The following is a 24,121-nucleotide window of genomic DNA, read 5'->3' as shown; positions in this document are numbered from 1 at the left end:
TTGTGGAGTAAAGGCATGAATAATGATTTCTACAACAATTTTCATTTTCAAAGCTATAATGGTTTTTCCAAGCAGTTAGTCACATAATTGGAGCATGTCATTGAAGAACTGGCATACTTTCTAATAGCTCATCACATGTTTTAAGAAGAAGCCATTATATACTTTTGACAATGTATATTTGAAAGTATCTTTTGTCATATATGCACATATTTATTCAAACAAAAGTTAATTGAGTGCTAACTATGTGCCAGCCATTGTCCTAGAGAGTCAATGAAGAGATAACATAATAGATATGATTAATAGAGGGGATTCAAGTGTCCTACTTGCATACAAATCCATGTGGATGTGGATGCCTCTTCACTAATACTCTCTGATAATACTCTCAGGACTCAGGCCTAGAAATGGCCTCAGAAGCTTAATGTTCTTGATTACAAGGTTCCTTCTTGATGCTTCAACAATGAACAACTCTCCAATAGGTCAAAATCTCACCTTGAATTTCCATCAGTACAGAGTTTTTGAGGCTTTGCTTACTTTACTTCCCCAAAAGATTTTCAAACAACTATATATTTTGGGGGTTTTTTAAGTAAAAAATAAGAAAAGTCAGTTCTTTTATAACAAATAAGCAAGTTTCCCCTTCATTTTTTTATCAAGCCTCTTAATTATAAGCAACTCATACTAAAAGACTTAAGCAAAAAAAGGGTTTTAACTCATTTACAGTTAGCTGAAACTCCAGGGATGGGTAAGCTTCAGATGAGGCTCACAGTGGGCTCATGACCTCTATGGGTTGGTTCCTGTCTCAAAAAGGCTTTCCCATCATGGTAGAAAAATAGGTCGAAAACTCCAGACCCTCTCAGATTTAAGACCAGCAGGAAAGCACAAGATTCTCTTTCCTGGAAATCCTAGTAGATACCTCATTACTCCTTTTTGATTGGATTACCTGCCCAGCCTGTAAACAATCGTATTTCTAAGGGATACAGTACTTTGTTTTAGGTCTAGATAACATGATTCATCCAAAGCATATAGGCTGAGAATAAAGAAGTGGGTGGTTATTCAAAGAGAAATTAAGGTTATAGCTACCAGAATTTGGATGAATGGATCTTGGACAGCAAAAGCAAACATATCCATTAAAAGCTTTTATATATACTGCTAGGAAAAAGAATGGTAATTAGAACATATCCTAGTAAGCCAGTTCATTACAGCATCGCCAAATGTTTTTCTGGAATGCAATTCCCTCACCCTCATTACACCTCCCAACACAGACACACAGACACACACACATACACACACACCACACGTGTCGTTTCTATGTGCACATGTACACACAAGTGCTACCATTTCTTTTGTTCTTACCACTAGGTTGTAGAGCATTGTAAGACCAAATCAGATTACTACCTTCTAGATATTATTTCTAGACATTATAGATTATGACCTTCACAGGGCCTCACTGTTACATAACAATCCATTTTATCATAGACCTCCCTAAAATAAGACCCAGGGGCGCCTGGGTGGCTCAGTCGTTAAGCGTTTGCCTTTGGCTCAGGGCGTGATCCCAGTGTCCTGGGATCCAGCCCCGCGTCGGGCTCCCTGCTCCCCTGGGAGCCTGCTGCTTCCTCTCCCACTTCCCCTGCTTGTGTTCCCTTTCTCACTGGCTGTCTCTCTCTGTCAAATAAATTAATTAAAAAATATTTAAAATAAAATAAAATAACCCAGTATTATAATTAGAGCAAGACTGACACAGACCAGAAGCATGAAGTCAAGTCAAATGATGGAAGCAGATGCTCAAAGAAGCAAATACACCCTTGACTTCCAGCCTGTTATTTATATTTTCAGCCAGAAGTTTCATTCATTCATATCAATAACTTAATAAAAAATTGAAATTTTTCATTAAATAAGCTATTTATTAGCCTTTTAGTTCTGACCTTTTGCTAGAACACTGCATTTCCTCTTTGCTAAATCTCTTTAGTTTCTGACTGCTTCTTGGCTGTGAGCTATTCTCTGCTCTTACATTTTATGGCCCTGTTACCAGGCAGGTGGAACTCCTTATGTGTGAGATGAATACTCTCTGTGACATGCTTTATGGGACACAACAGTCACAACACAACCTATTAGCCATACCATAGCATGCCCAAGGGCAGTCTAGCTTCAGATCAGAATTTATGGTTGTTTGTCACATGTATAAAACCACAGTGTCATCTTTATTATTTCTATTATTAAAAAATATATTGAGGCAGTTCTTCATATACTTGGCACATATGAAATTTGTTTCCCTTAGATTTTTAGTGCCTTCCAGATTGACAATAATATAAAATAGATACAGTCAGTGCCTTGAAAGAAACCACTAGAAAGTACTCTCAGCAATTTACTTTGTAAATAAAATCTGTTGCATAGGTTTCCTTTCAGGCTTTATAGTGGCCTGGGGAAAACCAGAAGTGTATATACCTTCCACATATTTCATTGTGCAATATAAAATTTTCACATTAGAATGATCTAATCCAAATTTCAAATAATTTAATTGGAAACGCGCAGATATATGGGGAAGCACAAAGGTAAAATGTTTAAATCATATTAGTTCTTTTCTTACTATTTTCTAATTAACCACTGGTAACAAAAAAGGATTACTAGGTAAACTGGTGTATTGCATAAAGCTAAAATATTCCTTTGAGCTACATCAAGCTATTTTATGTTCGTATCCACAGATGGTGAGCCATATAAATACAAAATCATTATAAACTGTAGTTGCTATTACCCTATGATAACTAGTTTTAACAAACCTAGCTCAATTAGAGGAAAAGTTATAATTAAACATATCTTTAAAATAAAAATATGGGAAAGTACTTATGGTAATTGCAGTTACCCATAATTTAGAAACTATTCATTAAAGACTCTACCATAAAAATCACATTAGTGGATAGTGTTTTGCACTTGTGTTGCAAGTGAACTATGTAACAGTTAAACATTATATTTATTATTATGAAATATGATAGTAAATTAAGGATAGTCTCATTAAACGGCCAAACCTAATTAATCCAGATCCCAGCGACTCTTAATATATGCTAATTAAGCCAGAAACAGTACTCAGGTTTGCCTTGAACTATCTAAGAGCTAGGGATTAAAGGTATCTTGAAAATAAAAATATAGAGAGCATTTGGGCGTTTACATTTTTCCCCATCAAATTAATATGCTAACTAAGCAAGATTGGTGGGGAAAGCATTACACTACTTAAGAAAGCAAACATTTCCAATCATCTTTAAGAACTTTCCCAGTATATATTTATATAGATACAAAATATGTGTTAATGTGTTTCTTTAGATTTTTTTTTTCTTAATTCCTTATTAATCTTTGGCCTGCTAATCTCTGGTAACACTTGGTTTACCTAGTTCCAGTACTTGTTCTGTACTTAAAAGTTATAAAAGTCTGTCTGTCTTTCTTTCTTTCTGTCTTTCTTTCTCTCTTTCTTTCTTTCTTCCTTTCTTTCTGTAACCAAAGTGTATGCTCCCTCTGGGGTCCCAGGTCTTTCTATCATCTCAGGTCACCCCATCCCACTTTACATGGAAAACTAGGATTTTCACCACAGTCTTCATACATATCTCAGCTCAGGATCATCAAGAATTCCTAGGTTTGGGACGCCTGGGTGGCTCAGTAGGTTAAGAGTCTGCGTTTGACTCAGGTCATGATCCCAGGGTCCTGGGACAGAGTTCCACATCAGGCTCCCTGCCCAGTGGGGAGCCTACTTCTCCCTCTGCTTTCCACTCCCCCCTGTTTGTGCACTCATGTTGTCTCTCTCTCTCTCTCTGACAAATAAATAAATAAAATCTTGAGAAAAAAAAAAGAATTCCTAGGTTTGTTGTCATGTGTCTCTAGGTCATTCTGGCAATGATTCCTTTCTGCTGAATTCTTGATCTACATTGTGCATTCACTCTTATAATAGCTTCACCTTCACTACAGCCTTGGCATGACATGGACCTACTCCTGGTGCCATTGTTTCCCCATAGGTCTCAAAGCACAAGGCTCTTGTGTTGAACAGACTTTCATTGATAGTTTAGGGTTTGGTGAGATAATACAGCACAGAATACTAGACTATCAGCCCTCATGGTTCTAAATATTTATCAACTATTCCTTGTCACAGTTTCTCCATATTCTTGACCTCTTTCTGTTTTCAGTATTCTCCTCTGTCTTCCAAGGCTTCTAACTGCCTCTCCAAGAGCTGGTGCCAAACCCACAATTTCTGAGTATTTCATTCTTCCTCTGTTCCACCCTCGCTCGAGCTCTGGTCAAAAGTTCTCCCCTTTCTCGGATCCCTCCTACATTGTTGGGGGGGAATGCAAGTTGGTACAGCCACTCTGGAAAACAGTGTGGAGGTACCTTAAAAAGTTAAAAATTGAGCTACCCTATGATCCAGCCATTGCACTACTGGGTGTTTACCCCAAAGATACAGACGTAGTAAAGAGAAGGGCCATATGCACCCCAATGTTCATAGCAGCAATGTCCACAATAGCTAAATTGTGGAAGGAGCCAAGATGCCCTTCAACAGATGACTGGATTAAGAAGTTGTGGTGCATATATACAATGGAATATTACTCAGCTATCAGAAAGAACGAGTTCTCAACATTTGCTGCAACATGGACGGCACTGGAGGAGATAATGCTAAGTGAAATAAGTCAAGCAGAGAAAGACAACTATCATATGATTTCTCTCATCTATGGAACATAAGAACTAGGAAGATCGGTAGGAGAAGAAAGGGATAAAGAAAGGGGGGGTAATCAGAAGGGGGAATGAAACATGAGAGACTATGGACTATGAGAAACAAACTGAGGGCCTCAGAGGGGAGGGGGGTGGGAGAATGGGATAGACTGGTGATGGGTAGTAAGGAGGGCATGTATTGCATGGTGCACTGGGTGTTATACGCAACTTATGAATCATCGAGCCTTACATCGGAAACCGGGGATGTACTGTATGGTGACTAACATAATATAATAAAAAATCATTAAAAAAAAAAAAGTTCTCCCCTTTCTCAAAATAAAAGACCTGCCTTTTCTAAACAATAGAATCATCTACCAAAGAGATGAATTGTACTATTCTCCTAGAAAGCAGTAGCAACTTATTTAAATAGCCATATTTTCCCTCACTGTATATTCGCAAACTTTCTTTCATTTATTCATACAGTGTCTTCTAATTGGTTGTAATATATGTGCATTTAAAGTAGGTAGCTGAAACAATGCACAGTTTTGTTATTGTTATAAGTATAGCTTTTAATTTTTTAAAACTGCTCATCAAAGTGCATTTCTATACACAATAATGAATAAATACTTACTAATATCTGCTTGCCCAGGTAATTTCAAGCTAGTTTCATTCATAACTTATGCCTGTAGAAGCACTAAGTATTTTGTCTTTTGTGTACTAAGTTAAATAGGCTAATCCTGAGAACTTAAGTGAAATGTGAACCTTTTCTACTGTGATGCAATTATTTGAAGATATTTAGCTTTGATATATATTTGATCACCTTTTTATATCTTTTTTACATAGTTTTGTGTGAGAATAGAAAAGAATCCTGGCCTTGGATTTAGTATCAGTGGTGGAATTAGTGGACAAGGAAATCCATTTAAACCTTCTGACAAGGTAAGAAGTGAATTTCTTATTGACAGTCTTAATTAGAAAAACAGTCTTTTACAGCAGAAAAAAAAGGTCAGAAAAAATGTACTGGGCTTTAATAAACTAGCTAATTATGAAGCCAATTAGACACATTTTCAGCACAGGGGAAGAAAAATTCACTGCAGTGCTTGACAAATCCTAAGAATAGGAAAAAAATTAAGGAAAATTGTTTGGTTTTTGCTTTTTGTTTTGCTCACAATTGTATATATTTTTAAAGAAAACTATACATGCAATTTATAACAAGTTTTTTTCAAAAGTTTACTTGTAGATCAGTTATCTGGGAAAATGTTTCCTCATAGTAACAGAATGATTAAATAATGCTTCGTTGCCAGGGCCAGCTGACTGAAATCTCTTTAAGTAATTGTATTCATAAAATATTTCACTAAAACATCACAGAAAACAAACATCCTGTCGGAAAATCAAAGTTAGCCATGCAGAAAAATCAAGGCCTCCTCTCATGCTTACCTGTTTGTCAAACCATGAGTAAAAGTTCACCACCACCTCCATGCTGAACACCCAGCTTACTGCCCATACTCACATCTGGCCTGTATGATCCCAATGTGGACCTGGACCACCTGACTTTTTATTTAAAAAAAGTTACCCGGAGTTACATAACCTACCCTGCTACATCGGTGTTTAATGGCCTCAGCTTTGAATCAATTAATAATTATAATTTGATGATAATTGAAACTATCTGCTTTTGACCTCATCACATTTAATTGCATTAAGTGACATCACAAACATCACAAAACTCTGGGATGATGAAAGAAGACAAATTAGATATGGTAAAACCTCCACAGATTCTCGATTTACCTCCGAGTCACAACCTGGGACAGATTCTTTCAGCTCATCACTATTATAAAAAATAACCCACACATCAATTTCTGATCATAAAACCTGCTTCTGAAAAAAACTTGGATGCCCCTACTCTAGAGATTTCTGTAGTCTGAAACAGGGCCTTTAATCCTTTATTTTCCTCTACTTTTTCCCAATCTTTTTGTTCTCTAGCATTCTTTATGCCCTCTCCCTTTCCTTTCTGGAAGAGAGGAAGAGGTTGGACTATAAGGTAGAATTATTCACACTATACACATTAAGATGGTAGGGAGTAGAAAGAAATCCCCAGTGGCTCTAGATGGAAACACCTTTGGTCAAATGGTTGGAGCAGTTATTCATACATAAGGAATGTGTATGAGGCAGCCCTATATAATTAGGGGAATGCCAGTTAGCAATGTCTGTTCATAACTAACTACTGCCTTTCTATTTTGAAATGATGCTGAGGATAACCATTGATACAGTAGAATTAAAATATTCATGGTTTAGTAGGATCAAGCATTTACTTAATTTTAACAAATTATTGATATATTTTAAGACAAAAATTATGAAAGTTCAAAATTATCAGAAACATATGGTGCTATTTTTAAAAGCCTCAAATCATTATGTTTTATTCATTATGACCCTTCTCTTTGTCTCTGGTCTCACATCTTCTCCACAAGTTCTTTCAATGAGAAGTTAGTAACCGTATCATTCTTAATATAGTTAAAATCAGAAGGACATGTTTTTTTTTCCTCCCCTTTCTCACCAGCATATACATCTTTTCATATTTTTGGAAAGCACAGGGTTATAAATGTTTTAAATGAGGGATGAACACATTGCTAAATAGTCAAGAGGTCTGAATGCTATTGCTTTTCTGCTGTTATTCTTAACTCAAGGAGAGAGTAAATGCGAGGCTTTAAAATTATTGCCTGTAATTCTTCCAGTATGACAAATATGAACATTTTATAACTATTAATTTAATTTCTCATTTGTAACATTTTGATGACTCTAGTGAGACGGAACTATTTCTATGATATTATAATTTGCTCTTTTGGTTAAATGCAACAGATATAAAGCTTGAATTGATAATGTGTCCACTGAAAGATTTCCCCTCAAAAGCACTTTTCTTCGCCTGATTACTCTCTAAAACACTTCACAATCTGAAAAGTGAATCTCTATTATTGTAAAATTGATGACAGTAATTTAAAGTTCTAAATCTGCAGAAGACTCTCAAGATTGCTTTCAATTTATTGGCCACTTTTGATGTCATGCCAAACATATGGTGGATATTTAGTTAAAAGTGTACAGAGGATCTAAAGACCTTGGGTCTGACGATTATTACAAGAACTTAATTCACTCGCAAGGAAAGGGATTAATCTCTTGGAAATTCAATTGCATTTCTTTACCCCCATGTCCCATTTCCTGTAGTGGTGGCGTAAAATTTAGAGTAGAACCCAGTGCCTAAACTAACCAAAAATGCCAAACAGTAAGAAAATGAAAATGAACTTTAAAAATACTCCTCTCTCCAATGCTGAAAAAGAGACTGTTTTTTCATGAGTTTAATTTACAGCTGAGGGTGAGGAGAACCAAATTAAACAGATATTTAAATTGGACAGATACTACCTGAGTCAGAGGGGAATGCTTTATAAGGAGTCCTAGTCAGGCAAAAGGTGAAACTGTGGTTCTGAGAATATTTCTAATCCATAAGTTGTTTATTGGAAGAGAATATGTATCATATTACATTTTACTTACTGCTCATCAATGTTTGAATGCTTTGTAAAATTCTAAGTATCCGAGATAACTGAATGTCTTTGAGGCATTGAGGACTTTATATATAAAGTAGCCAGTAGATTTATTCCATCCTCTTCATTATGATTGATGGCAACCACTGTTCCAGCCAAATGCCGTGGACCATTGTGAGATAGGATCCAAACATTACCTGTGTAACGTCAGACAGGGAAAGCATGAAGTATGAAGTAGTCATCCCAAAAGGCTGGGAGTATAGGAATGAGGTAAAAGTGAGCTGGGTTGTTCGTCTGGCAGAAGTTCCCATTTAAATTCTGGGGTAGCATGAGATTATGCAGAAAACACTTAAGGCAGTCTAAAAGTTGACTGAGGCTTTAGAGGGAATTCAGGATTAAGCCAGAGATGGGGACTGTTCTGTACCGGACTTTGAGAGCTTCTAACAACATCTGGTCTTACAAACTTAACTCCTCTCAAAGACACCAAGGTTGTCCTAATTAAATATGGTCTTCTGGGCTGAAAGGATGGAGGACATCTAGTCCTGCAGCTCATGTGTTTGTCAGAACAAGGTTTAATAATTGAACAGACCTAGTCACTTATCATGGAGTTCATTATTATGGGTTCACTGCCAGGTGAAAACTGCTTTTACATACTTGGAAAGGGAAAACTGTAGAAAACCAAATGAAAATGGTCCTGCATAATGCTTGCCTCTGCCCTCCAGTAAAGTGGATGGAAGCCATGATCTAGTCTATTATCATAGGAAACATTGCTGTCAAGATACCAATATACTACAGAGAGTTGAAAGATTTTGACCTAACAAATCTGATGATAAGAGTAAAAGTAGTAAAAACAATAGCCTTGTATTGACTACCTATAATGTGCTGGTCACTCTGTTAGGCCCTTTACACACTTATCTGATCTTCATAACAACTTGTGTTAGTTAAGTATTATTATCCCTCATTTTGCTGAGGCCCAAAGGGGTTAATTAACTTGTCCAAGGTCATTTAGGTGATCTGTGGCAGACAAGATTTGAACACAAATTGATCTGACTCTAAATCCTCTTCTCTTAATAAACACCAATGATGCATACCTCTATCTTCAAATGCCACTTAGCAGAAGAGCCACATGACAAATTTATACCCTGTAGAGTTGAGACTAATATGATATTCTAATATTGAGAGTATTACAAAGTCCTCTAATTTGTCATAGTCTAGATATTTGTTTCAACAAGTCCTTGGAAGTCAGCATGTATTCTCTATTGAACCCAGATAATTAGAAGCGGACTGCACACAGTGGATTACTAAGCAATTATGTAAGTTTTGGACTAAGGTATCATTATAGTGGTGATTCTGCCAAAGGAACAAACCACAGTAATCTTTGCCTATTTTTAAATGTTCATGGGATAATAATTCATGTTTGCAAAATTCAAATAATTGACCAATACAGTTTCCACCTGATGTCGTTGGAAAGAAGAGACTGGATTAAATGGATGACTGATACCATGTTATTGTAGTGACTTCTTAAGTCAGCCCAAGACTCTGAGCATGACTGCATTTTTAATGAGGCATTCACATAGTTCATCATTCAGGGACTGATAACCCTCCTTGCCTCATTTAAGGAGAAAGGACTAAGCTCCTAAAGTTTAAAGATATTAAAGAGGAGCGCCTGGGTGACTCAGCTGGTTAAGCTTCTGCCTTCGGCTCAGGTCATGATCCTGGGGTCCTGAGACTGAGCCCCACATCGGGCTCTCTGCTTGATGGGAAGCCTGCTTCTCACTCTCCCTCTGACTGTTGCTCCCCCCTGCTTGTGCTCTCTCTGTCTGTGTCAAATAAAGGGTAAAATCTTTAAAAAAAAAGATATTAAAGAAAACTCATAGCCCCTTTCTCTATATGCTCTAAAAGTATAGTACTGAACAGTCCCATATACAATTATCTAGTCATAGTATCAAAATGAAAGCCATGTTATGGATATCCTCAAAGCACTGGACATCAGGAAATATACATACTAGGGCATTGGGACCAAGCAATCACTTGTTCTCCACAATTTGAACATAATAACCACATTCAGCAGATGCCATAGAGCCTACCCCTATTTCTACTGATTTGGGTGATCTGCATGTAGACACAGAAATGATAGGAGAAATAAATCCATGTTCTTAAAATTTTTAAATGTCTTACTTTGCCTATGGTACAGGTAAAATCCCAAGCCCAGGAAAAATACTGGAGTCATGGCAGATGTAAAATATATTGCCAATAAACCCCAGATAAATGTCCTGGAATTTAGAATACCTTACTATATTTTATCCTATATGACTTTTAAAAGATTGACTCCAGATGCCGAAAGAGCCTGCAAACAGGACCTAAACACCTTTACCCCTTCTTTCCTCACCTAGAAAAACAATGGGAATTTCCTTGTGTGGGGATGGGTATTTTCCTCAAATAAAACTTTGTGTATGATTAATATTAAGAGAAGAAGGACTAGATGTGCCCAATCAAAGCATTTACTTGATACTTTACCCAAGAATAATAACAGCCAGAGGAACACTTTGCAGTGGCAAGTTAGAAAAGCACAGGAATAATTTTCCAGGTTTGCTCATCCTCATGGCATTGGGTGATTCCTAAACAAACAGTTGCAGAAGATATCCTCTTGACTTATGAAAAAGGTACATGCTACATGGCTACTTCTTGTCATGCGTTCTTTGTGGATATAAAAATCAAGAATAGCAGACACATTTGTCTAGAATTCCACACAGCATATGATTTATATTTACTGCTTAAGTCTTAAACTGCATCTAACACATTTCCTTTACTTTGTACAACTACTAGATACATATGATTTATTTTATTTATTTCCAAATTAATTTTGTACTATAACTTATATATCTGTCCTATCCTTAATTCTACTTCAAGTGATTATGTAATGCAAAGTAATTTGGAGAATCTATGAATTATATAAAAGTAACATTCAGGAGCAAGGGATAGAGGTAATACTGTTTACATACTGTATTTTGGACTAAACTTAGGAAGGAATTAAAGTGTCCTTTTTTTAGGGGCGCCCGGGTGGCTCAGCCGTTAAGCGTCTGCCTTCGGCTCAGGGCCTGATCCCAGATCCCTGGGATCGAGCCCCGCATCAGGCTCCTCCGCTGGGAGCCTGCTTCTTCTTCTCCCACTCCCCCTGCTTGTGTTCCCTCTCTCTCTGGCTGTCTCTCTCTCCATTAAATAAATAATCTTTTTTTAAAAAAGTGTCCTTTTTTTAGATATAAACTTAATTTTATTTTTTTAATCTTTTTTATTTTCTTTTTTTTGGGGGGTAGACAAGAGGCAGAGGGAGAGGAAGAGAGAGAATCTTAAGCAGGCTCCACATTCAGCATGGAGCCCGATGCAGGGCTTGATCTCACAACCCTGAGATCATGACCTGAGCCAAAATAAGACTTGGACGCTTGACCGATTGAGCCACCCAGGTGCCCCTAGATACAAAACTAAATTTTTCAAAATAAATACCAAGCATAAATTATTTTACAACATAACTGATTATTTCAGCTGCATCTTAGTCAAATTGTAATCTGAGGTTCAGAATGCCACTTTGAGGACATTAAAAGAGATTTTTTTAATAAAAAACGTATTTTTGCATATTCTGTTCTTTGTGTTGAAAAAATCTTGAATCTATTCAGAAATATGGATAGGAATGTAGTCTTCACAATCTTCTTTCAGTAGGTTCCCGCAAGTATTCCACTTAGATGAAACTTTTTAAAGGCATGGCACTGTGCTTTAGCCAATAGGATAATGTAGGTTCTAGACATTATAATATAAAGAAGACAAGACATGGATTTCAGCTTATGAAAGAACATAATAAAACTCAACACTGGCTTGGTTCTTCACAAAAATATCACTGGGGTATACGTGTGAACAATATAAAGGAATTAAAAAGTACCATTTTCAATAAGAACACTGATGGGAATGTTTTAATTCAGCCATATATTTAGAAAATCACTGGAATTAAGATTGCTGTCACTTTATGATATTTTATAACAATCAGTAAAATATTCTTCAATAAAATTAAAGCCCAAGTACATAGCTACTATATTAGTAGCTATATTAGTTGCTAGAGTTACACATTATTTATGTTCTATCTGCTGCATCATGGTAGCCATTTAGCATGGAACAAAGTAAGTTGTGGGGAAAATGGTGTGGGGAAAGATTTCGAGACTTTTAAGTTAGTTACTGTTTACTGGAAAAATGCCAGACACTTCTCAATCAAAATATGAAAGCATTTAAAATTAGTTCATAAATAATATCTAACTTGTAATTCTTGTAATAACTAACGCTATAACTAATTCTATAACTAACTCTGTAACTAATTCTTGTAATAACTAACAAGAATTGACAGACCGATCAATGAAAGAAAGCTAATTAGTGAGGGTCAAAAAGATCTTTGGGAAGTGTGAAGTCTTTTTCCATTTATGGAGTTAGTACTACAATGACTTAAGTGCTATTCCAGGGGTCTCGCAGTATTTCTAGTTTCTTGCTTGAAAAGTTTATAAACAAACAAGCAAAGTTTATAAACCAACCAGAATTCTTGGAAATATTATGAGAAATAAAACAAAAAATAAATAAAAAGGAATAGCTATCAGGTGTCTGCCTGTAGCAATTATATCTAAACATTTTTTACCCACATAATATTTGAGATATATCTCACAAATATGTATTTAATAACAATATCATCCACTTTTCCTCCATTCCACCCCCAACGTTATTCTACGCTGACTCTGGCCTCCAGAGAGTCACTGGTAAGCAAAATATAGACTCTCCATACCGTACCAAGCAAGAAGATACTGCAGAGCTTTAACTTTTGTAGTTTGTATTTGTCTAAAGTCAGTTCCCCTAGATGCAAAACCTCAGATGGCGACTGTTGTGCAAGTAGTTAATTGAAGAAATGCTCTCAGGTGAAATCTAAAGGAAGAGAGGGATGCAGGATAGGGCGGGGAAGAAACTGGGCTAAGATGTGGGAAGCGTGATGGCACAGAGTGCTCAGGAGGAAAAGTGATGCCACAGAGTTGTCTCACCTTGAAGAGAGAAATGGCCTTATGTACCCCAGTATCAGGGATTGGCTGTAGGACATTCCCAGGGAGGAGGGTATAACCTTCCAAGCATTTCAGCGTAAGCAGGCTCCAGTCTGAGGGTAATTTTCAAGAGAGGGGTCAGATATGAGCCATCGGCAATGCCTGTAGGATGAAAACATCAATTTGATAAAGGGAATCTGGGCAGGTCCCCAAAAGTGTCCATTACACTATCATGAAAACAATAGATTTTTTTTTCATCTTTCAAACTGAAAGTCTTTTAGTACTAAAGACTCCAACATTGCATCTATGAGAAGTACTCCTAGGACCTGCATGCTTTCAACCAGTTTTTAACTGAGATTGCCAAGCAGCTGGTACTTCAGTATGGACCCTGAAATTGACCATGTCAGACTTCTTGCAGTGAGACTCATTTAAATCTGCTTTTGAATCCTTGTCATTTTCCTGATTAATTTTTTCTTAAAAAAAAAAAAAAAGACACCACTATATTCTACAAATACAGTCCTAGTTTCCCTGAGATAGTAATCACTAATTGAACCAAATCTATGTTCTTTGGTAACTAAAGATCAGTTTGTAAAACTAGATCAGAAGGAGCAGGGAAGTTTAGGGTCAACACCCTTAGAGGGGAAAAGGAAAAAAAAAAAAAAAGCCAGGTGACAAGAGATAAGATCGTAGGAATCTAAGACAAGTAAAAAAGAAAACCAAATAACTACAAAACACTTTTATTGTGTCATTTTTCTCTTTTGGGTGTGTGAAGAAATCATGTAAACTCAAAGAGCTGGTTCTTAAGTTCTGTGAATTCTAACTTAAATTCTCCCTAAGATCCTTCTAATAAATTGGGAGAAAGCCACAGACAGATGAGAATAGATTTCCAGGAAAGACTAAGACAAGTCAACCTGAAAGTCTTAGAACTATACCAGAAAATTAAACTAGTAGATCAGAATTTACAGTGTGTTATTTTTAAAAATAGAAAATTAACTAAAAATATATATATACTTAAAATATATATTAAAAATATATATCTATTTTAATAAATCCAGAGTTAGATTAAGCAGTGAGTAGATAATAACAGTTAAGGATTATTATATGAAGCACAAAATGGAAAATATGCATTTGTTTAATTGCCTGTCACCTTTACAATATAATTACTACAGCTATACATGCTCTTAGTAACTAATTCCACTGTCTTAAGTATAATGGAGTAGAAAACTACTTCCTATATTTGTAACCTAGTTGATCAAACCCCATCACCATATATAAATGACATTCCTGTAATAAGGTACTATCATTTAACCCCCGAGGACATTTATTAATAGGAGATAGAAAGCAACCTCTTTTAGTGTTGGACTAAACATTAAAGTGATTAAAGAAAAATCATATTTTTTTGTTTGCCTCCTTGTTTACTGAAGTATGCTTCAGTCTCTTTGAATGAAAAAAGTCATATGTTCGTCTATTTCGTCCTTGAAAAAAAATGTTTCTGCCTTGACTCTGAGTAACAAATTTAGTGGGATACCTGGACTTGTGAAGATTTGCTTATTCATTTATTCCGAGAAAGACTCCGCAATATGTTCGGTTCTGTATGACACACCAGCTGGGGTGGCTTCGGTCTTCTGAAGGATTCCATCTCTGAACTGTAAAATGATAGTGATCAAAGAGACAGAGAATCAAGAACCACTTTTCCTTAGGAACCTTCTGCCTGAGTGTGAACGGCTTCCCTTCCATTCATCAGCCATGGGGCAGTCTCAGTGCTTTTACTCTGGGTGACATTAGTCATCATCCTGTAAAACTGTAACACATTCTTAGTCCCAAATGTGTACAACTGCAAAATCCTTTTTCTTTAACCTACACCTATTAAAATTTATGCAGATAATAAATGAAAACACTGTCGCTGTAAAATTTCAAATAATATAGGAATATAGAGACTAAAAAGTGAAAAAAAAAAAAAAAGACACTTCTTTGTCATTCCACGCTATACTGCCAATGCACTGCCTTGGCCTAAGAGCCACTTCACGGGTCAGTGTTATCAGGAATTTACAACTGTGTGCCTCCTGGGCACTTATCACTGGCCTTTTGGACCTCCTGAGTTCACTGCCGCCTCTGAGCAATACTGCTTGCCTGGTCTAACTATACAATGATGTGTTAGCCATTAAATAAAACCAAAACTTAAGTCTAAAGGAATCATAGTTTGACTGAATCTAGCTTCCCACAAAATAATTTTTCACTTCAAAAACCTTATTTTAGCATGAGTGACAAAAAAAGTTTTCACTAAATTCTTCACTTTGCAGTTCATTATTTTGAAATAGTGTCAAAGATTTTACCATTGAAAAGGCTTTGAGGAAGCCTGCAGTGATGATAATCAGAAAGCTGATTACCAATACTATTTTAGGAATTGCTACAAAGAAGAATCCACAGCCACCTACAGTCCCCCACTCCTGTTTCTAATTGTTTCTACTATTTTATGCTATCTATGAAGCTGAAAAGAAAATCCACGAGGGGCTCTGACAGAATCAGTAAGCGGCATGAAGCTCAGTAATCCAAATATTCACTACCCCTTGAGGCGGCGTATTAAATATAGGCTTTAAAGAATTCATGAAATAAGACAAAAGAAAAATATTTTTTAATTTTTTCCAAAGAGGCAAAAATCTGAAAAGACAACACGTGAAGGAGCGTGATCATTTACCTTCAAGAGAAAATATGAAAATCAAATGAAAGAAAACTCTTTTTTCAGCTCAAGAATTTCACTAAGAAATGAACAGGAAGCAAAGGTACTTTCAGTCACAATGGACTGACATCCCAGAGATGTATGTTTCATTGTTTATTAATAATTGGAATACTGGAGCAATTAATAAAAGGAAAAATATAAAGTAACCCAAGCCAAGCAAAATTTTAACCCTTACATTCAAATTTCCCCCCAAAAGAACAGTGCATGATGATCAGCATGAAACTATAAAAAATATTCTGGTAGTCAATTTGTCATTTGTCTACTAAACAAACCTTTAGAATGACCTGAAAGAAGGATGCAAGTCTAAAGGGCAAACAACGTATAGTTCTTCCATTAGGATCATCTCCATAATATCGCCACGAAGGTATTTGCAGTCACATAGTCAATTTCTATGGGTTTTATTAGTCTCCCTGTTGCTCCAATGAATTATTAATAATTTTTTTTACAAATGTAGCCAAGTGATTCTTTTTTAGTGTTTACATTATTTAAAAATGTGTGAGTTTAATAAATAAATATATATACCATGTATATGTGTATTCCTTTAAACATCTGTGCATACGATTTTTGAGAAATTTTAGAGGACTTTGGTCAGTTGTAGCATATTTATATCTCTGTCTTTTGAGGTTCAAATTTCCTAGGCTTCTCAACAATTATTTCTGTTCATCCCTTATGGATTTTACATTTCATTGGTTTGTTGACTAAAGTTCCTTAATACGCGGAAGCATCACATTCACTCCCAGCACCCCTTTTTCTTCCTCTCTTCCTCCCCACTCTCCTTTGGTTTCTAATGGCCTGGATAAATTTCTTCTTTTGCTACATATAGATTCCTTGGTTGTTAGGGTAGCAAATTGTTCAAAGCCTAGGATTTGACACTCAGCAATTAGTCTTAAAATAAATTTTGTGATCACACTTCTGATTCATAGGGAGGAGAACTACTGATAATACCTTTATATCCTTGACATGTCAAGTCTTCTACTAATCACAGGGGTTAAGTAAATGCAGTCTGTTGTGTATATGTAATTCTGTTTCCATGAGCCACAACATAGTTTCATATTAACCTTGCCCAACCCATGAAAAAAAAATATTTGCACATTTTTGGCAAAACAAAGAACCCATTAAAATCTATCGAATCTATAGCTGTGTTTGTTCTTTATGAGTCAGTTTGTCCTCCAGAAATATTTTCTGAACTTTCATAATTATATGAAAGCATAAAATACTATATTCTATAATACTTAACCAGTGTGTTCTGAATTATAATGATACGAGTATGCAATTTTTATTTGAGATATGGCCTTCCTAGAAACCAATTTCTTAGCATCAGCTAGAGCCAGGATTTTTCAGAATTTTAAAGAAAAGCATATTTCATAAATTGAAGTTGCAGTTCCCTTAAGACAAGTTCTATTTTGGAGTCTACATTTACAATAGCTGAGACTGTCACAGTCATTCACCTTCATCATTAAAAAGCCATATAAAGTTCCTTTCTCCTCTAAAGTTAGAATGTTAAATGTTGGCCTTGTAGACTAACTTTCTGAGTCCATTAAAGTTTATGTCCAGTGGTGTATAGACTAGGTAACCAGTAAGACAAGGTCAGATCTTAACATTATGAAAAACCTCCCATACTCACTACTTTCCAAAATTACTTGTGAAAAGTAAAAGTTTTTTAAAAAAAACCAATTCTGGATTATTTAGGAAAATAAAACCATTTATGACTTGTGTAAATACTGGTTTTTAAAAAACGGGGAAGAAAAATGAAACGGCAACAGGTCATGCCTATTAGCAGCACCTGGCCAGCCCTCTCTAGCTTAGCTTTGGTGCAAACACGTGTGGGTCCCTCTGTGATGCATGGGTCCAGGAGATCTGTGTCTGACTCAAGCACACCCAGATATTGGGGTCTGAGGAAAGCAAACATGTATTCTTTGGAAAAGGCTGCAGCACATATTTTGTTGGTGTGGTGTGAGATGCTCTCTAGAGGTGGTGCTAGGGGAAAACCATTGTTCTGGTCATGAGATGTCAAACATTAGAAAAACACACTCAGATGCCATAAGCTAGTAACTAGATTCTAGCAGCTACTACTGTAAAGAGCTAATGCTCCTGACTTGGAGCTACCAAAGGAAGTAGCCCCTGAAAGTTACTAAGAACCACCAAAAAGCCCTCTAATTGGGACTCACGTCCACTACTGAGAGCGAACAATAATTGGAACCATTATCACTAAATGCCACCACTAGAAAACCACAAATGAGATAGTAGAGACTTCCCAGCCCCGCTTCCTGTCCTCTTCCCGAAATACGAGATGCAAATCCTCTTACCTGCTGGGCATTCAGGGGAAAGATAACAAATGTTGGCCTTTCAGTATACTCCAGATTGAGGGTAAAGAAGAATTTCCAGATAATAAATATGGAACAATTAGAAACTCAGAAACTCTCAAAATGGGTTTTACTGGTTATAAAGACCTTGGATTTAGCTCAACCTTCAGATTTTCAATAATTATGATAACATTTATTGATGCTACACTGAATGCCATCCACTGTTCTAAGTACTTCTGTATATATTTACTTAGTCTAATAACTGTGAGGTATGTGTCATTACTATACCCGTTTTATTGATGAGGGAAAGTTAAGTACAGAAAAGTTAATTAAAACGCCCAATTTTTGAATGGTGAACACAGGTTAAACTCCAGAGCTATGCTCTTACTTCTTGCACTATGGGGAAGGCAGGAAAAAAATGCCCCCCCCCCCAAAGATAGCCACACCCTAATTCCTAGAACTGTGACCCTGTTACATTACATGGCAAAAGGGACTTTGTGGGTGAGTTTAAATTACGGACCTTGAGATGAGGAGATTATCCTGGATTCAGGTGGGCCCAATCTAATCCCATAGGTCATTAGAGATAGAAAATCTTTCCTGGCTATGGTCAGAAGAAGATGTGAATATAGAAAAATGGTCAGAGATATATACAATTGCTGGCTGTGAAGATGGAAAAGGGGAACTTTTCCAAGGAATGTGGACATTTACTAGAACCTGGAAAAAGCAAGGAAAGAGTCTCCCCTAGGGTTTCCAGAAAATAATGCAGACCTGCCAACACCTTTGTTTTAGCCCAGTAAGACCGGTTTCGGACTTTTAACCTACAGATCAGTAGGATAATAAATTTGTGATGTTTTAAGCCACTAAATTTCTGATAAGTTGACAGCAGCAGCTTGTTGAAAAAGAGTTACTGAGGCATTTTCCTTCCTTGGGCAAAATGGTTTTGCTATAACCTTAGGTGCGTAAGTTGTTTCACTTGTTTTGAATGTTTTAGGTGGTAGTTTGTCCCACATTTAACACTCAGCTAAATGTTACAAGAAACTGAACATACTTTAACCCTTGCAGCAGAGTTATAAATTTGACCAGATGCCATGATATGGATCTTTGATTAGTACATGATGGCTTTTGACCAACCAATGGAAAGTTACTGTTCTAATGTTCAGAATACAAATAGTCTGATTCCTTACCAATTCTGTCATCAGGGCGAAAGTATTCTTTGAAGTCTCAGAATAAAATGAATTTGTTGAAAGGGAGACTGACACATTACTACAATGAGCTTTTCCAAAACTGTATCAAAGTCATCGATATTCATCATAACAGACACCACAAAATGGGTTCAGAGTTATTTTTCTCATATGGCTGTATGTATATACATAAATACAGTGAAAAATCAGGGCACTGGCTTTTGCAGACAGTCTTTTGGGAAATGTTCCACCCCCACAAATGATGAATGCCACAGGTCCTTATCAAACATAGCACTCATTGCTATCTGCTTCGGCTAATGTGGCAGGATGCTGCCTGATAGGATATATCTGCATATATATATATAAAAGTAAAACTACACCAGTGGGCAGTAGCAGTTTCTTACTTCATGAAATGTTTCGATTGAAAAGAAATATTAAAGCTTTAGAAAGCAGCAATAAATGCTTTGGAAGACTCAGGCCGCCATAAGAGTAAGCTTCAAAGCAAGTCTTCATGGGGTGCCTGAGTGACTTAGTCAGTTAAGCATCCAACTCTTGATTTCGGCTCAGGTCGTGATCTCAGGGTTGTAGGATCCAGCCCCACATCAGGCTCTGCACTCAGCAGGGAGTCTGCTTGAGATTCTCTCTCTCCCCCTTCCCCTCCCTATGCTTGCTGCCGCGCTCGCTCTCTCTCTAGAATAAATAAGTCTTAAAAAACAACAACAAAACAAGTCTTCAGAACAGCAGTTGAATCCCACAGAGCTTTATGATGAATGAAATTAAACCTGCCACGTACATTACGCTTGTGTTCTTTCAGCAGTCAGGTTGTGGAGCATTACCAGTTCCTCCCAGCATTGCAGATACGATGGCAGTAATTTAGCTCCTATGGTCTGGATTCATGCAAACATCATTAAAATGGTTCCCATAGAATAAGCTGAAGAAAGGCAGTCAAAATTAACTAGGTAGCCCAGACGTTGACAGCTGGGATAAATAGTCGCAACAACTTCACCTCCAGCATCGAGAGATGTAGCAGCTTATTTTGGGTGAAAGTGGCATTCTGTCTGTGGTACAGAGATTCCAATAGTGAAGAGGGGGACTACCAGAAGGACCAAGCACATACAGTCTCCTGGACTGATGGCATGAGTGTTATGTGCCCAGTGTGTAAAGGGGCCGTAGGGATTATATTTGTTTTCAAACCAGTGCCGTTCCCTGGTCTGCTGGATTAAACATTGTGCCTTATTTTACTGTCCTTTTCAAACAACCAGTTTTCTTATTCCTTTTGAACAGACCATTTGTACAACTGAATAGACAATAGTAACTAGCTGATCATCACTCTGAATAGTGACATTGTTAACCTAAAATTTTCTTAAAGCTTTTATTATTATTTTCTTAATGTTATAGGTAGTACATAATCATTGTAGAAAAATTAGAAAAGACATAAAGCAAAAAGGAAATATATATATGTGTGTGCATATATATATATATACATGTGAAGTCTCATTACCCAGTACAACCACTGTTAATGTTTAGGAATATATCCTTCCAGGGGCGCCTGGGTGGCGCAGTCGTTAAGCCTCTGCCTTCGGCTCAGGGGGTGATCCCGGCGTTCTGGGATCGAGCCCTGCATCAGGCTCCTCCGCTGGGAGCCTGCTTCTTCCTCTCCCACTCCCCCGGCTTGTGTTCCCTCTCTCTCTGGCTGTTTCTCTGTCAAATAAATAAATAAAATCTAAAAAACAAAAACAACAAGAACAACAAAAAAACAACTCATCATCCTTTCTCACGTTTAAAAAAAAAAAAGGAATATATCCTTCCAGATATTTTCCACACAAATATGCATATAGACATATTTCAGCCAAAACAGTATCATAGCATAATAAGGTATAGTGTATAATAGGGTATAGTGTTTTATTACCTGCTTGCTTCACTAAGGACTAGTGTACTTTGTAACTCCCATCTAGGACTTTATTTTAATGATCACATATCATACTATTGTGTGAATTTACTGTGTAATTTAGTTAATCAAGTCTCTGTTATTAGACTTTTAGGTACGGTTTGTAACTTTTATTATTACAAATAATACTATGATGAACATATTAGTAAATGAATGTTGCAACTTGTCCAGTTACGTCCTTAAGATAAGTTCTAGAAGTTGAATTACTGGTTAAAAGTTATATAGTTTTCTAAGGATTTTTATCGCTGTCTATAGTTTCATCTTTGAATGGGAAGGAAAACAGATTAAAATCAACAATAAAAATTATTCAACAGCTATAAATTAATAACTTTCACAAAGATCTGATGTCCTAAATGAAAACACACGGAGAAGTATTTCAACTAGGGCCTTCTTGTTAAACCATTCACACACGCATACATAAAGGTAATGGTTTTAAGTGAGAGTCATTAAGTCTACAAGTCAACAAATAAGATAATTTCCTAAATAACAGGCAATGACATTACAATATTATCTTCTATTAATACTTCTTAGGAACTAAAAAGAAATAATGTCAACTGTATTGAGATATCATTTTTATTATTCAATACATATTGTTATGTAAATTATATTTTTAATTTTTTGTAATTGTTTGTTTCTGGACTTTTCTTCTACTATATTATGAGCTCACTGAAGCCAAAAATTATATCCTGTATATCTCTATAATACTAGTAATCAAGACCTAGCATATGGTAGGCATTCAATAAATGCTTACTTTATATACATATCAATAAAATTAATTTGACTTTTTTATAAACTAAATCAGTTTCAGGATTTGGTAACTACGTTGGCAGAAACTTTATGTTTAAGATGCATATTGAAATTTTCTTATGTTTAATTTGTTCATATACATTTTATATTAAAATTTCCAGTAACATACAAAGTAATACTGATTAAAATAAACCAGTATCTATATGTAATTCTGATAAGGTTTTTAAAGTGTACACTGAATTTACAACCTGTCAAATAGAAGACATTTCAATGAAGAATAACTTGGGATAATTTCTGAATTATATAAAAGATGGTTTAGTACCATATTTCAAATTATTTAAGAAATTAAGACTATGCCATGAGATTAATTTATAAATCGTAAATGCACTTTAAAAACAAGATCAGCTTTTGTTATGCAAGTAAAGATGTTGCTTTTCTTAAACTTGACTTGAAGAGTGGTTGCTTAGAATGCTATCAAAATCTTTGAAGCTCACGTGTGGAAACTGTTTTTAGTCTGTTTTCATTGTTTTCTATGTGAATGAAATTTTTTTTAACGAGGCCTAGTTCTTGATAATACAATCCTAACCTCTGTTACTTCTGACTTATAGGGTATCTTTGTTACTAGGGTTCAGCCTGATGGACCAGCATCCAACCTGCTGCAGCCTGGTGATAAGATCCTTCAGGTAAGAGAAATGAAAGCCACAACTTTCGAATGCCACACTAAAACAAATATGTAACCATGTTATTGAGTGACTTGAGTTAAATGATTGGCAATAAGTCCTTTTCACACTTCTTATTTGCCTTAATTTTTGGCAGGGTTGAGAAGCAAGTCAGAAACAAATTCAATCTGATATAATCCTATCTATTCCAGTATTTGGCACATGGTAGATGTTCTGCATATTTTTGTTTAAATGAATAGTGTTATTTGGTAATAAAAGAAGAATTGAAATGTACAAGAATCTATGCATAGCTATCAAGTATAAGTAAGAGTAACAGAGTACTGAATTAGGGTATCTATTTAAACTTTAGATGAGGAAGAAGGGACTGATCCATATTTAAGTTCTCAACGGAAAACTTATTACTGTTTGAATACTGTGAAATGCGTGGTTATATCTCCCTACTCCCCCTTCTCAGATACTTGAACAGAAGTTTAACTATAGTAAGGTGACTTATTAAAATGTACTGTCTGATGGAAAGGACTTTTTCTCTAACTTAAAGCTCTATGTAACAGAAAAGGGTCACTCCAGTAAACAGTTAAGTAAATGCTTGGTGTAACCATTTTGCTTTCTTTTTTCTCTCTGAATTCGCTTCTATTAATCATTTCCTATGTCCCAGAGAAAGGCCCTTAAGTCATCAATTTATTTAAGATTCAGTATTCTGACTTATAACCCCGAAATTCCCCACTATATGACTAGGTGGAACTATCTGACATTACAGACTTTAACCATTTGAAGCAATTATGAAATGGTTCCACATTGAAGACGTAAGGACACTGAGAGAAGACATGTGGGAAAGGAACCTTCTAGTTACACTAGCTCTGCAAACTGTTACAACAATGCAAGGACCCCACACAGCTCAGCTCTGAGGAGATCTTCTATCTTTTATTTACCAAACACTTTCAAAAAGTTCTAGAGAAGTAAGACCCCTATATAACCATATATATATATATATATATATATATATATATATAACCGTATATATATACATACATATACATATATGTATATACAATCATAATATATATATAACTGTGTATACATACATACATATACATATATTATATGTATATATAATCATAATATTTTATTCTCAGAAATATTTTAAACTAACTAACAAGATCATGAAAACTTAAATTTTCAAAAATGATAATTCTCTGAAGACTCTGGGTTGCTCGAACCCGTGGCAATGTCACGGTAGAAATACCATCCAAACAGATTTGAG

At 35.9% G+C, this 24,121-nt stretch overlaps 1 protein-coding gene across 2 annotated transcripts in view; it reads left to right on the top strand.

The window, feature by feature from the left end:
* The window catches only part of LRRC7 (leucine rich repeat containing 7), a 391,349-nt gene that overhangs the window by 353,980 nt on the left and 13,248 nt on the right, over positions 1-24,121 (top strand). For both annotated transcript variants that reach the window (XM_040627144.1, XM_008690729.2), the window contains 2 exons: positions 5,524-5,616; positions 22,789-22,863. In XM_040627144.1, coding sequence (XP_040483078.1) covers positions 5,524-5,616; positions 22,789-22,863 — 168 coding nt within the window. The remainder of the gene's footprint in view (positions 1-5,523; positions 5,617-22,788; positions 22,864-24,121) is intronic.

Source organism: Ursus maritimus, unplaced genomic scaffold (assembly GCF_017311325.1).
Source record: "Ursus maritimus isolate PB19 unplaced genomic scaffold, ASM1731132v1 scaffold_12, whole genome shotgun sequence".
Taxonomy (NCBI): Eukaryota; Metazoa; Chordata; class Mammalia; order Carnivora; family Ursidae; genus Ursus; species Ursus maritimus.
The sequence above is the reverse complement of the archived record's forward strand: the minus strand, read 5'-3'. Positions and strand labels throughout refer to the sequence as shown.